Source organism: Ursus arctos, unplaced genomic scaffold, assembly GCF_023065955.2.
Source record: "Ursus arctos isolate Adak ecotype North America unplaced genomic scaffold, UrsArc2.0 scaffold_18, whole genome shotgun sequence".
Classification (NCBI taxonomy): domain Eukaryota; kingdom Metazoa; phylum Chordata; class Mammalia; order Carnivora; family Ursidae; genus Ursus; species Ursus arctos.
In genome coordinates, this window is record NW_026622852.1 from 23,577,337 (window position 1) to 23,592,450 (window position 15,114).

General features: G+C 45.3%; 2 protein-coding genes across 5 annotated transcripts in view; one reads left to right on the plus strand and one right to left on the minus strand.

The window, feature by feature from the left end:
- Nucleotides 1-5,219, plus strand: part of ACO1 (aconitase 1) — a 54,207-nt gene extending 48,988 nt beyond the window's left edge. For both annotated transcript variants that reach the window (XM_026506409.4, XM_048223182.2), the window contains exons 19-21: nucleotides 1,361-1,483; nucleotides 3,312-3,497; nucleotides 4,365-5,219. In XM_026506409.4, coding sequence (XP_026362194.1) covers nucleotides 1,361-1,483; nucleotides 3,312-3,497; nucleotides 4,365-4,478 — 423 coding nt within the window. In that variant the 3' untranslated portion in view covers nucleotides 4,479-5,219. The remainder of the gene's footprint in view (nucleotides 1-1,360; nucleotides 1,484-3,311; nucleotides 3,498-4,364) is intronic.
- Nucleotides 5,220-9,144: 3,925 nt separating this feature from the next.
- The window catches only part of RIGI (RNA sensor RIG-I), a 43,042-nt gene continuing 37,072 nt past the window's right edge, over nucleotides 9,145-15,114 (minus strand). For 2 of the 3 annotated variants that reach the window (XM_026506406.4, XM_026506407.4), the window contains 3 exons: nucleotides 14,610-14,761; nucleotides 11,452-11,595; nucleotides 9,145-9,830 (listed from right to left, as the gene is read on the minus strand). In XM_026506406.4, coding sequence (XP_026362191.2) covers nucleotides 9,534-9,830; nucleotides 11,452-11,595; nucleotides 14,610-14,761 — 593 coding nt within the window. In that variant the 3' untranslated portion in view covers nucleotides 9,145-9,533. Of the gene's footprint in view, nucleotides 9,831-11,451; nucleotides 11,596-12,070; nucleotides 14,118-14,609; nucleotides 14,762-15,114 lie in introns of those variants that run through there. The other variant, XM_057313508.1, reaches the window with a different exon arrangement.

Here is a 15,114-nt window from a genome sequence, read left to right on the forward strand (position 1 = left end):
TGCATCGGGCTCTGTGCTCAGCGGGGAATCTGCTTCAGGATTCTCTTCCTCTCCCTCTGTCCGTCCTTCCACTCATGCATGCTCTCTCTCTCAAATAATTAAATAAATAAAATCCTTTTAAAAAGAAAGAACTAAATCCCCATCAAAGCAGGAAATTGATAGATAACAAAACTGGAGAAATAGCGAACTGGCAGTTTTAATATAATACTGGAGATGCGGAGGCACAACAATGGAAGAAACCACCAAATTTTGTTCCTCTTCTTTAGAAGAGAGGGAACGTGCAGGGAGCCATTGCTTTATAAGCTCCCCAGATTTGGGTCACAGCATGTGCCACTACGCAGCTCCGTCAGCCCACCGAAATAGTAATTTGAGAAAGCTCACTTGAGAGGTTGATTATATACCTTTCTAGAGCTTCTTTTGAAGGAAACCCTCTCTTGAGGGATTTTTTTCTTTTTCTTTCTTTTTTTTTTACTTAAGTAACCAGGAAGAACAATTGTTTCATATCACCAGCAATGATATCCAGTGTCTTCGTGAAGTCTTGGCACAGCAGAAGATTCAGAGTTCTTGTGAGAAACAAATGAAGCTGTTTGTGAAGGTGTTTCTCATACATACCAAAATATTCGTTAATCCTCTCCTGTCCCTTACCGATCTGTGCTTCCACCGGTGTTTCTACTGTCTCTGCCTTGACCTCCTTGTAGAAGGTGACTAATAAAAGTTTGCATTTTGGGGCGCCTGGGTGGCCCCGTTAGTTGAGCGGCTGACTTTTGATTTTGGTTCAGGTCGCGATCTCAGGGTCCTGGAATCGAGCGCTGCGCCAGGCTCTGCGCTCATCAGGGAGTCTGCTCGAGGATTCTCTCTCTCCCTTTGCCCCTTCCCCCACTCGCACTCGCTCTCTTTCTACCTAAAATAAATAAATGTATGTATGTTTGCATTTTATATAATTTCAGAACATGTCACCTTCTTTGTGGTTGCTACCCTTCTCAAGTGACCATCCCTGAGTCTCTGAGACTGAGTCAAAACCCAGGTTTAGGCGGGATGCTCTGTTTTCTAAGCTTTAAAATAGTTTAATCAATGGAAGAGGGGGAAAAGTCTGATCTACTTTCTTTTTTTCCCTTGATGCCTTAGGATTTGAATGTTTTTCAAAAACCAGGACAAAAACTAGGCATTTCAGTTAAAAGAATATAAAATTCATTGGTAGGGGTGAATAGATGGAGTTATTAGAGATTTGTAAGCCAGGCCACTGATGGGTTGAGTTTTCTGTTGGCTTTGTGTTGACTCGGGCCTGTGCTTCCCACCAGGTCCCACTGGCCCATATCACACTCTGTGCTGCATCTGTAAACCTTGCTTTTCTCTTCCTCAGCTTGACGTGTTCGATGCCGCTGAGCAGTACCAGCAGGCAGGCCTTCCCCTGATCGTCCTGGCCGGCAAAGAGTACGGCTCAGGCAGCTCCCGAGACTGGGCGGCCAAGGGCCCTTTCCTCCTGGTGAGTGTGACGTGCAGGGATCCCAGCAGGCAAGCTCAGGAAAGCGTGAGATGCTTGTTCTGCTCCTGCTTCTTGATGGATCCGCCTTCGCCTCACTCGGTGAAGGGTAATGTAGAGGTGAACTGGTTCCTGAGATCACATTTCATATTCTGGGAACCATGGATCTGTGGGGGTGTCTGTGGAGCAGTTGGGAGGAGGGTCTGTGAAGTCTCTGAAATTACTTTCAAATGTGTGTATGTATGTCTTTTTTTAAGGGGAAAATGGCATGGTTTCCATAATACGCAGGTTGAGGACCGGGGATGTATTTCAGGTCATTGTCCCAGGAGGACAGTAAGCCCGGGCCGCTGCTCCCATGTCCCTTAGGAGGGTCACGGGAGGGTAAAAGTAAGGAGCCTGTGCTTGGCCAGACTTGGAGAGTGCACTTTTTCCAGTGGCTTTTCACTGCCCGTGAGTTGGCTTACAGACCCTCAAGGGAAAAGGAAGCTCTCTCTGGATGTAGACAGGCAGCTCTTCAGAACCTTCGGCCGTTTCAGGGCCTGAGCCCCGTGAGGTGTCCCCATGGAGGGGCCGTGCAGGGGGCAGATGGCTTGTACCTCTGGAGCGTCCGCTGGCCCCGAAAGCAGGGACGCGTCCTGCTCAGCTTGCATTCTCAGGGTTGGGTAAGAGGACTCAGCTGGTGCCAATCTCAGTGATGTATAGCTCGAGCAAAGTAAACCTTGGGAAACACCGCATACGGGGACGTCCACACGTACATAAAGGAGGCGGGGTCTGGCGGGCTCCCCCCGGACGTCCAGGCTTCCGTAAATCTCTTTCAACATCACACCTATGGCTTTGTTTTGTTTTTTATCAATCATTGTATTCTGTGGGGGGACAAAAGATGTTCTTTGTTTACTTGGTAATATATCAAAGGCTGCCTTCTCTAGAAGCTGCTGAAAAGAACAGAGAAATTACAGAAAAGGAAAGGGTTTTAGGGATGGGTTGGGAGCTGGCAGTAGAAATGCAGCCGGTGGGGACCGTAAGAGCTGAAGAAGGCCAAGAGAACTGGCACGCGAGAGGCCCCGAGGCCCTGGGCTTCTGTACGGAACGGCTCCAGGTTCCAGCCGCCCGCGCCGGGCCGCTCGGCAGCGCTGGGCTCTCCGCTCGGCAGAGGGGGGGCTCTCCGCTCGGCAGCGCCGGGCTCTTCGCACGGCAGAGGGGGCTGGATGACCGCTCCGCAGCCCTGCGCAGCGCAGGGACGTGCATAGTACGTGTTTATGAAGCTGCCGCTCCCCCTCAAAGTGAACACGTGCACGGAATATCTCCTGTTCTTGAAACAGGAAGTGCAGAAGCAGCACATCACTTCCTTTCTCTGTAGTAGGTTCTGAAAGTTGCTTTTTTCAGTTAAATCTTTTGTATCTGCACCTCATCAAGGGAAATAAAAGAAAAATTTTTTATGTTTTTTTGCCATGTGGATTCCAGATACAGTGGAAGTGCGCTAAGAGATGCATCACAAAGCAGCCAAGTGTGTGGTCAAACTGCATGGGTTCAAATACCAGATACTACCACTGACTGTGTGGGTGAAGAGAGGGTGCTAGTAGCGTCTACCTCCTAGGGTTGGTGGAGGCTGGAATGAGAGAATCCACTTTGTTATGCTGCCTGTACATTGCAGACAGTCCAGACCAGCTGCTTTGTTATTTATAACTAGAGTCACTGTTTATGTAAACGACTCATTGGTACTTATAAAGAATTGGGGTGTGAGAGGAGTTTTGACTTAAGAAGCCTTTTGTAAAGTTTCTGTGGGTCTAAAGAAAATGGGAACTGTGTCCAATGTACTGTCTTGGCTCCTCAGGGAATCAAAGCTGTCCTGGCTGAGAGTTACGAGCGCATTCACCGCAGTAACTTGGTGGGAATGGGGGTAATTCCCCTCGAATATCTCCCTGGGGAGACTGCAGACACCCTGGGACTCACAGGGCGGGAACGATACACCATCATCATTCCAGAAAACCTCACACCACGAATGAAAGTGCAGGTCAAGGTAAGCCGGAGCCTCCCCGTGCCAGGCCCAAGTGAACGGGACCGTGCGTTCATCACCAATCCCGTGAGAAGGAAATGAGTGGAATTTGGAAGGAAAACAGTCACTCAGCAGGAGTGTGTCAGACCTAGGAGTTCTGCTGGACCTGCTCTGCCTTCACAGCACAGGAGGACACCTGTTGATTGATGACTTATTTCTGTTTACTCATGGACTTACCATCAGTTCCTTTCTTACTCCCCAGCCCCAACCAGCCCCACTGTCTCCTCTGACTCCCAATGTCTCTTTAGCCCAAAGAGTGTTAGGAGCTCGGAGACTGGACATTTTCACATGATCTAAAAACACCTTTTTATTATCAAAATGCAGACACACCCCATTCCTGAGCCTCACCCCAGGCCCCAGGGTTTGATTAGCCCAAAGGTAAAAGTGACAGCCCCCGAGGTGAGGTGAGGTGAGGCAGGTGCCCAGCGCTGAGGTCCCAGGGTCAGCAGCTAGACCAGCTGCCTAAGGGACAACCTTAATGAGACTTCTGCCAACCCACAGCTCCCAGAGAGGGTCTAGAAAATACCATCCCTAGCATCACCAGTAGCTGCTGCCCCAAGAGACCTGGTCCTCGGGTGTCCGTCACCTCCATCTTTCGTACCCCACGGGCTTTACTGTGCAGAGGAGTTGGCTGGGGGGATCTTGTCCAAATGCAGCCCCCGATTCACCCAGTCTGGGTGGGAGCCAGGACAGCACGTGCCCCCAGGTGCTGCTGGCTCTGCTGCTGTGTGGACGTGTTCAGGGGCAGCTCCGAGGGCAGGGTGGGCGTCCCTCCTGACAGCTGCCTGGCCTCCCCCCCACTGGTTCTCCTCTACTTCTTTGTCGTCACAGCTGGATACCGGGAAGACCTTCCAGGCCATCCTGAGGTTCGACACAGACGTGGAGCTCGCTTATTTCCACAACGGGGGCATCCTCAACTACATGATCCGCAAGATGGCCAAGTAGGTCAGCTGCGCTCGGAGCTGCGCCGGGGGAAGCGAAGCGCCACTAGCCCTCAGGGCCCTTGGTGCAGAGACCCCCGCCTGTGCCGGCCTCGCGCACTGCAGCATGTGAGCACCGAAGCAACTGGCGCCACTCCTCCAGGCACAGAATGAGCGGTTTCTACTTTCTCTATTTTTGTGAATCTTTTTCTCTTTTTCTAGAATTTGGAAGCTAGAATGGTGGGAATGTCAGTGGTGCCAGATAGAGAGAACTTGAGCTTGTCTGTAAAGTCACTGATCACAGAATGTCGATTTTTCACTCTTGGCCTGTTAATGTTCGTCTGGACACAAATAAGTCTTGTCGGAAGGCACCCCCGTCCTCGTTCCTGCTCCTGTTGTCCTCTGCTCCTTGAAACCTTCCCTTGAGGGTCACGGGTCTTTGCATATTATGCCAGTGTTACCTGACATGGCAGATAAAAACGTCCTTGCACCACAAATCGCAGCGGTGACTGTGATTCTCCCCTCCCCTTTTTCCTTCAGATGAATGATCCAGACACCTCGTGGACAGGTCAGACACTGACATTTTTTTGATTATGTACCTTTTGATGGATCAACACTAAAAAAAATGTGATGTTTTCTTTTACTCTCTTCAAAACTTTTCCCCAGAAAATTTTTCATATGTCAGGAGGAGAACCTTGGAGGTGGTTTTGGAGAGAGACTTAGAGCATTTGTAATTTGAATAAGATTAAATCTATTTTCAAGGAAAGCTTGTTGACTTTGGACTTGAATTGTGTTGTGCGTGAGGCCCTAGTCTGTAATACTTCGAGCAGCGCAAGTCTCAGACTGTGGCACCCCGAAGCCGGGTGACCTTGAAGTTCTGCTCTTACAACCGCATCCGTACTAGACGGGGGAAGTGGCCGGGCTGAGGACCAGGCCTTCGCTGCCCTGGTCGGGAGCAGACAAGAAGGTAGCGGTAGCAATAATGTAAGTATGGCGAGCAGATCATTTTTTTTATTTTTGTGTCCTATAGTTAATCTGCTTATGTTCATCACTGACATCGTTTTGGGGGTGCATGTCTTAGTCTGCTCCGGCTACCATAACAAAATACAGACTGGGTAGCTCAAACACGTAAAATGTTTTTTCTCCTAGTTCTGGAGGCTAGGAGTCCAAGATCAGATTTCTAGCCAATTCATCTTCTGGTGAGAACTTTCTTCCTGGTTTGTGGACAGCCACCTCCTTGCTGTGTCCTCGTATGTGTTTCCTTAACACGTGTGTGAGGAGAGAGAGGAGGAGCTGGCTCTCTGGTGTCCTGTAAGGACGCTACTTTTATCAGATCAGGGTCCCATTCTTATGACCTTATTTAACCTAATCACTTCCTTAGAGGTCCCATCTCCAGAGAGATGCAGTGGGGGTTAGGGCTTGAACCTGAATTTTGGGGGGACACAAAAACCATGCAGTCCATAACAGGGCACCTTATAGCTCACAGGTTGATCTCCTTGTAATGAATTTTAAATCTCAAATTTAGCACTCAGGGAATGTGGCCTGGCCATCCGAGCACCCAGGATTGAGTCCTGCCTCTACCTCTTCCAAGATGAGGGCCAACGTTAGTGAGCATCCCTGCCCCTGAGGTTGCTGGGACCTAGCTTGTGTTCCTAAGAAAAGATTACAAACAGAACCTTGTTGTATAAAAAAGCTTATGACCTTCAAATAAGGATCAGTCCTAACATAAAAACACAAAGAAGGGCTGAGAAAACAGAACTCTACCCCCTTGGCTCTCCATTACTGCGCTTCTGGGGAGCTGTCTAGCTCCTCGCATTCAGTGGTTATGTGGAGACAGATTCTTGTGGCTATGACTTCCAGAACGGGGTCCCTTCGCTTCCCAACTCCTCTACCTCCAAACGCACCCTCCTTGATCCTGCTCATTAATAAAATGTCTTGCCCAGTGTCATACCCTGGCCCACAACAAGACTGAACAGATAAACTCCTTTGGCCTAGTTTCTCAAGAAGGCACTAGTCCTCTCACTCCAAACTAAATGTTTGCCGTTCTTGCTCAAGGTGCCTGCCAGTCCTCTTCCTCTCCATGGGTTTCTCATCTCCTCTGTTAACAGTTTTCCAAATCCGTTACGCCTGATCCCTCCTAAGAAACCAAGCATTCTTTGGTGTGCACCCTGTGTTAACCGACAGACTTACTAATACAGCAAATAAGCACATGTGTCTTTGGCTATGGGACAGCCATTAGTAGGTGAGAGTAAGCTTGGGGAAGGGTGTAGTTGTCATGACTCATAGTGCTATTAGAAGCACAACTCAAACTGGTTAAGCAAAAACGGTAACAATAATAATATTGGCTCATAGAACTTGAAGAACAGAGGTAGCTACAGCCATAGGCTTGACTGGATCCAGGGACGCAAACTCAGGTTCCCTCGCTATCATTTCTCCTCTGGTCTTGCCTCATTCTTTCGGGCTGCTCCAGGTACGTGGGGATATGGTCACCGGCAGCTCTGGGGTAACAGTTAGTAGTTCGTGATCTTAGAGGTTTATCTCCCAGTATTCTCTAGGCTAAAGTTGGGAGTTTCCAAGTCACCAAAATGAAGAACCATATTTTGAGCCCAGTTTCCCTTTCAAGGTTATGTGAGGACAGTGGAGTACCCGGCAGGGTTATGTAGAAGCAATGTAGACTGACTTCTGGAAAAACAGTAAGGTTCCCTGGCTGCTTTCTGAGGAAGCTGTTAAATTCATGACCGCAAACAGAATTTAACAGCCAAATCATTTTTGTTCACCCAGACAGCCTAATTATCACGAACAAAGATTATATAATTATAGCTGATAGTTTTAATAGTTCTAATAATTTGCATCCCAAGAACGGAGGCCTACGTATTAAGTGCAGATTTGCTGAGTGAAATGCGTAGTTGTATTACGTGGTATAATAAAAGACTACCTGGTATGATCCTGAAATGAACATTCTGGTTTGGCTCGGGTTGTCTACTCCACGTCAGGGCTGCCCACCACAGGACGGAGCGGTGCCCCGTGAATAACAGGGCTCCAGGGTCAGCGTATGTGGGAACCACTGAGTTAAAGGGGTCTTGTTAGCACAGAACTGACACAATGCCACATGGTAACAGTTATGGTGTCAGTCACTCACTCATTTGAGGGGCGGGCTGGCAGCATTTGGTTCAGGAGCCCGTCTTGACCGCAGAATGTTTTCATCAGAGCATCTCACAGCGTGTGTGTTCCACAGGCCTTGCTTGAGGAAATGCTGACCTGATGCTTTGTCTTTTAAATTCAAGTAATAATATCAGTATTATCCCCTGAAACTAATAATACAGTACAGGTTAATCAAATTGAATTTAAATTTGAAAAATTTTTTAAATAAATTTAAGTAATCATATCAGTTGTAAGTACAGGAATCAGAGTTTACAGCCCTTATTATATAATCAGGCATTTGACTGAAGGCAACTTCTCATTTCAGGTAAAACACCCATCACAGTGTCAGCACTGGCAGGAACCATAGAGAAACAAGGTCCGGCAGGTGTGTAATGTGAACCACCTGAGGAACTTCACAAAGTACACGTGGCTGGACACCCGGCCAGGACGTCCTAATGGGGGTGGGGCATGTGCCCATGAAAAAGACTCCCCACTTGGTTCGGACATACAGCTTTTGACCGAGAAATCCAATGACCAGCATTTAGGCATCAGTCAAGAGTTTGCAATTCTTCAAACACTAGGTTTTTTGATTCAGTAAATAGTAACCGAGTGCCTAACTCCGTTCCAGGCTCTGTGCCTGGCAGTGTGGCTTGACTCAGGGCAAAAATCCAATAAGGAAATTCTAAGATTTTTTTGTTTCACCTTCAGTCTGTCTTCTGTTGGCTGCAGAGAGGACTCTTTACCTTCATCCAAACTGGACCATTTAGATACTTGAAAGAACTTTTCTCAAATCTCCAGTAGGTGTTTTAAACATCCTGTTAGCTTTCTTAAACAACAGCATCCAGACAAGGCAATCACAAATAAAAAGAGATACTTGTTGAGACTGTGATTTATATAATATATATTTGGCTTTCGTTCCCATTTCTGGCACTGAGCTCCTACAACCCACCCATGGAATTTCCTAAGTGACTCAAGTGACAAAGGTGTCTCTTGTTATGTTAATGACATGACTTTTAGACCACGCCTACGGATGGGGCTGGTTGCCAGTGCGACCAGCTCTATGATTCTAGGGCTGGAACTCTGTCCCGCCCCCTGACAACTGGGGAGTGGAGCTGGAGGTTGACTCAATCACCCATGGCCAATGATTTGGTCAGTCATGCTTATATAATGAAGCTTCCATAAAAACCCAAAGGACAGGGTTGGAGAGCTTCCACTTGATGAACAGGTGGAGATTTGGAGAGGACGTGCGAACTCCTTGTCCTTTCCCAGACCTTGTCCTATGCATGTCTTCCATCTGACTGTTCTGAGTTATATCCTCTTCTAGTAACCCGGTGATTAAGAAAATACAATGTTTCTCGGAGTTCTGTGAGCCACTCTAGCAGATTAATTAAATTCAAGGAGGTGGTCATGGGAATCTGTGATCTGCGCCTGTCAGTGAGAGGCACAGGTGGTTACCTGGATTTGCAGCTGACACCTGAAGTGGGAGGGGGTGGGGCAGCCTTACAGGACTTAACAAGAACAATTTCAGTATATTAAGGGCAAAAGTCAAGTTTTGGTGGAAACACTTCCAACGTTTAATTCGTTCATTCATTCACTCATTCCATTGTGTACTGAGTGGCTACTGGGTGTACAGTGGCCGTCGGTTGTGAAAGGAAGGATAGGAAAAGAAGTTAAGGCTTTTTAATTTTTCCCAAGTAGAGCTCCATTGGCCTACAGAGCATTAGTGCTCTGATGCACTGACTTGTGCTTTATATGTGTGATAGAGTTCAAACTGCTGAAAACAATAAACAGGGTGAAGTTAAGTGACATACTCCGTTTAATACAAGCCTGGGTGAAGTATCTTCACAGTGGTACAACTGATCCATGATTGTACCCACTGGGGCTGATTTCTTCAGTCAAGGTCATCCATTCCCTATAGCTAAAGACTGAGGTCCTGAGGTCATTTGGACATTTCTGCAGCATCAAAGGGTATCTTCTCCAAAAGAAAGTCCCTCCACTTTGCATATAGTTTCTGAGCTCCAGTAGCAATATCTTCCACCACAAAGCTTTCTATTTTTATCACTGGAATCTCAAATGTCTTGTACTTCACATGGATTCCCCAGTCATGGCTGCAGTTCTCTCTGGAACAGAAGATCTTTGCTGTCTTCTCGAAATACCCAAAGCTCTTTGGTTTGGGGTGTAATTTACTCACATAGCACTTCCTAAAATCATCTCCAACCACAGTGTAATGGCAGTCCTACAGATGAAGGAGTTGAATAATACACAAAACAGAACGTTAGAACCAGTACAGAACTGTGATTTTAAAAAACTGCACAACAATCTGAGATGAAGAGCAGGCAGGATCCCACTTACTTTATAGATGGGGTAAGAAGGAAATATGCATTCACCTGAAGGCCAGACTAGAATCCATGCAATTTGACTCCTACTTACAACAGTGGAGGTGAGGGTGGGGGTAGGGATGCAAGGGAGGTGATAGGGGCCATCTCATGAAGAAGAGGACTAAGAAGTTTCTAGGCTACAGAGCTTCTGAAAGTAGATACTCTTTATTAATTCAGAAACAAAAAGGGGTATTTGTTGAAGCTCTCCAAAGCCTGCATTTACCTGACAGGCACAATCCAAAGGATATGGAGAACAACAAAGGGTCAATGTGGATCTGCAGAGGGTCACAGACTCGTGTCCAGAGGCTCCAACTACAGTGAGCCTTAGAGTAAACCCAAGAAACGCCACTCTACACAACAGACGCAGACCCAACATACCAGCGCCTCGGGAAAACAGAGTCACAAAGGGCCGTTTCAATAGAAAAATTGCTCAAATGGTTGCTGAAAGGACCCTTTCTAGCTAAAGAAGCAGATTCATAAAGGCATGGGAATTGCTAGTATCACCCTTAATATTATGCTTCTCGCTCAAACAGATGGACTGATTAGAGACTTCAGCTTTCCAAAGACCAAAGAGAATACCAGTAACTCATCATCTGGACCAGCCTTCCCTCCATCAGCAGCAATGGAGTTACAGCCAATTTTTGTCTTTGGAGACTTTCCTATCCAAAATTTTTCAGAAAAAAAAGGGCAACTAACCGGCAGATGTTTTTAAAATAAGATATTTTCTTTCCATTATAAAAGTGATCTATATCCCAAAAAGAAAGTTTAGAAAACATAAAATAGTAGAAAAAATCATGGAGTCTCACTGCAAAATAGGAATACATTTTAGTATATTTCCTCTAGTCTTTTTTCTGGACAAAGATAATTTTTTAATGTTTTTGTTGTTGATGGTGATGGTGGCATTGTCACTATTATTTCACACTCCTAAAGTCACAGCATATTTACGACTTTGTATCCTTGTTATTTTTTCCACTTCACCATAGTTTGTAAGAGATCATTTCATTATTAATAAACTTCACTTTGGAATTACTTTAGATTTATAGAAAAAGTGCAAAATTGTCCAGACGTTTCCTGTATCCCCTTCACCCATCTTCCCTGAATGTTAACATCTAACATACCATAATATATTTGTCAAAACTAAGAAATTAGGATCGGAACATTATTATTTACTGAATTACAGATTTTACCACTTTTTCTAATTAATAGTCTTTATCTGTTCTAGGATCTAACTCAGGATACCCCATTCATTTAGCATGACCATTATTTTTAGTGACTACATAATATTTAATTAATTCTTTTTCTTCTTCATTGTTAAGGGTTTGCTTTCAAAACTTTTTTGGCTTTTTATAATATCATGACCATGATAATAACAAAAATAAAAATATTTTTACTATAAATATCAAATATCTCACGGATAGAGAGTAAGCTTTAATTAGTGCTGACAAATGACCCAGTGCTCTTTGCTCAAAGGCTGCTTACCTCCACCACTCTGATGTCAGATGTGTAACACGCAAAGCCCTTGCACTTTCTGCAGAGCAGTTTTTTATTTTCCTTATCAGGTACACGTTCTACTTTTCCTTGACTATCCCTGATGAGTTTTTCTTGAATCTGTATCTGGAGAACCTACATGCAAAAACCCAAAAAACAAAAACAAAACCCACCTCGTCAGTATAACTGTATAACTAGGAGTTGTATACACACGTGCAAACACACACACGTTTATTATCATTCATTCATCTACAACTTCCAAGAACATATGGTACCTGGCTTTGTTTATAAAAATCCCATAGATAATTTTATTGGGTTCTCCTAATTCTTTGTTAGTCAGTGTTTAACTGTGATCTCCAATGAGCCTTTTAATTTTTGCATCAAAGATGCCCACAAGGGGGCGCCTGGGTGGCTTAGTCGGGTAGGCGGCAGGCTCTTGGTTTCGGCTTGGTCATGATCTCAGGGTCCTAGGATCAAGCCCCACATCAGGCCCTGTGGTCAGCAGAGAGTCGACTTAAGGACTCTCTCTCTCCCTCTCCCCCTTCATCTGTCCCTCTGCTCTCTCACTCTCTTGCTTTTTGCAATAAATAAATAAATCTTAAAAAAAAAAAAAGATGCCCATAAATTACTAAAGATGTTCATAAAACAGTCATGTGACCCATGCTTTCTACTTTAGTATTTGGCAAAATATTTTAAATCCTTCATAAATAAACATATGTATTGACTGTTTCAGGCATAATTACACCCACTTCTAGGGCAGAGACCCATTAAATGGAACAGCAGGCAGAAGAGTTCCCATCACCTAAATCTTTTTTCTCTCTCCCCTTACAACCACAGAGAGTATTGCTGATTTACAGTAAAGTTAAATGCATGTATACTATGACTGCATTCTATTTCAAAACTTAGGGCATGCCTAAGTGCAACTAAGAACCTGGACATTATAGGGGCACCTGGGCGGCTCAGTTGGTTAAGGTCTGCCTTCAGCTCAGGTCATGATCCCAGGGTCCTGGGATCAAGCCCCACACTGGGGAGTCTGCTTGTCACTCTCTCTTTGCCCCTCCCCCTACTCGCGCTCTCTCTCTCTCTCTCAAATAAATAAAATCTTAAAAAAAAATACACCTGGACATTATAGATAAAATAAACCTAAGAAGATTCAGAAGGGTGAAGAGAGGAAGGCAGACAACTAGAAATCACAAAACCCTAAGAACAAAATGGTGGTGAACAGCCTGGTTTCTTTTCACTTCATATATCCCAGATTTGAGGCTGAAGGAACTGGCAACCAGAAATGCCTACAGACACAGATAAAAAAGTGTCTCAACAGAAGCCTACTCTGTGTAGCCAAAGGACCAGGAAAGGGGCAGCCTAGCAAAACAAAAAACTTTTAGACAATAGCTGTTCTACTCCCGCCAAACATCAGAGAATAAAACAAACAACTGTGGCCACCCCAATCCATGCCAGCGAAGACCGAGGGGGCACCTCGATTTCCACTTTGCAGAGCTGTAACCGGCATCTCGACACTTCTGCCTAGGGGTGTCAGAGAAGGCCAGGGAAGGAGCCACACTCTCAGCCCCGCCACACAGTAGCCGCCCTTGCCTGTGATGTCAGTGGAGACCCTGCGGGGAGCCAGGATGCCCAGCCCACCCACAGAATGACCAGCTACCAACAGGTCCCAGCCACACTGGTTCTGGGCTCCCTCTCTTTACCACCGCTGCCTGTTTTCTATGGCTTTTAGGGGAATCCCAGATGCTATTCAACAGATGTTTAACCTGTTTTTGTCTCACCCCACTCTCATCCCGGTGAGCTGCCTATAAAGAGTCTGTGTCTGGCTGAGCCTCCATCTCCCTCAAAAGGCTTTTACTCTTTTTCTCTTGCCACACACGAGTCTACATGGCTGGTTACCCAGTGGAAGAGAAAAAAATTATGGCATGGGCATTAAAGCTGTTATGGTTTTAAGGACTTTACTGCCAACGTCAACATATGCTACAAAATGGGAAGATGACTCTGTGAAAAACCTCTATTCTCAGTAAAATTCGGGAGGAAAATTAAGAGGAACTAAAAAATTTCCCTGCAGTTCTCCTCAATGAAAATGTGGAAGAAGTATTTCTAAATATTTTAGTCTCTAAACTTCAGGAAGAAATGTTTCTAAAAACAAGTAAACACTGACATAGAGTTGTCATTTTATGTCCTAAAATAAGTGTTAATTTGCTCTAGACCCCTGCATCTCAAAACTGTTTTGAGCAAAGCGATTATGACTTTTTAAAATTATGGACACTATGGAGTTGGTCTACTTAATTGTAAGGTTCATCTTTGTGAAGTTCAAGTCTGTCTCATGCCTCTGTCCATAACAATTCTCATTTTTGGAGCACTTACTTGATTCCAGGCACTGTGCTGAGCAATGCATAGACCCCATTTTATCTCCAAAACTTCCCTGTGAATTAAATACCTTACGAATGAGGAGACGGATGATTTAAGAGAGAGAGTAACCGCAGAGTACATGAGGTCACACACCTGCTAAGTGGCAGAGATCCCAAGATGAAAGTCTCTGCAAAGGGTCTGGAGAAAGTGTGGGGGTGCATGTATGTGGTACATGTGTGCCTGTGTGTGCGTGTATGTGCGTGTTTGTGTTTCTTGACGTTCCCCAATCTGGTTCCATGCTTCTGTTATAAAGGAAATTACAGTAAAATGAAGGTCACTGCCAAGAGGCTGAGCTGAACAGACACGTCACTCCACAGCTGCATTCCTACCCATACCTGCAAGCAGGCACTCTAACACATCACCGTGCACGGGGGGCTTTTCTCTGAGGACTCTGGATGTTAGAGAGACACAGATTTGAGGGCAAGACCGAGAAGGGCTGTGTCTTGCCGTGTGAGGGTGCAGACCTCAAGATGAGCTGCCGACTCGAGGGCCATCTAACTCGGTTTGCTCTTTTATAACTAAAAACCTCACTTCAGGTATTAGCACATATTTTAATCTCATTGAGACCTAAAGCTAAATGAATCTGATGTTCACTGCAGGCCAAAACTTTAAGTGTAAACTTACTGTTCTCATGCAGCACTCAGAGCAATATGATAAAGGCACCAACTACCCTCACATGCTGCTTGTTACTCACGGTTAGATTCTGAAACAGTGACGCACATGAAAAGACTTACCTTTTCTTTAAATACGGCTTCATTCCACGTCTGAAGCCTTAAAATGGAGTCATTCATCATTTTTTCTTTGTATATGTTTATTTTTTCTTTTTCAATTACATCAGCATTGCTGGTCAGAAGGAAGCACTTGCTACCTCTTGCTCTTCCTCTGCCTATTAGAAAATAAATATTTTATTTGGTGTCTTTGACTTAAAACTCTGATAAATCTGAGAAGAGGTAAATAAAGGGGTACTCCTGAAATTCAACTTTGATTCCCTGAAACCCTCTTTCAGAGGAAAGCTGAGCTGTTAGAGCACGGACTCCAATGCAGGTGTGCGCCTCCATATTAAGCTACATGTTAACCAGGAGCCCACCTTAAACTGGCTTCCTTGGGGGGTCGGTCTCCAGGGTGCAGTGTAAGTGGACAGCTGCACTATCAGAGACACTGCCATAAAGACAATCCAACACGAACACTCAGGAGGACACCGTGAGCACTCTAAGATGAATAATGAACAGATCCTCCCTC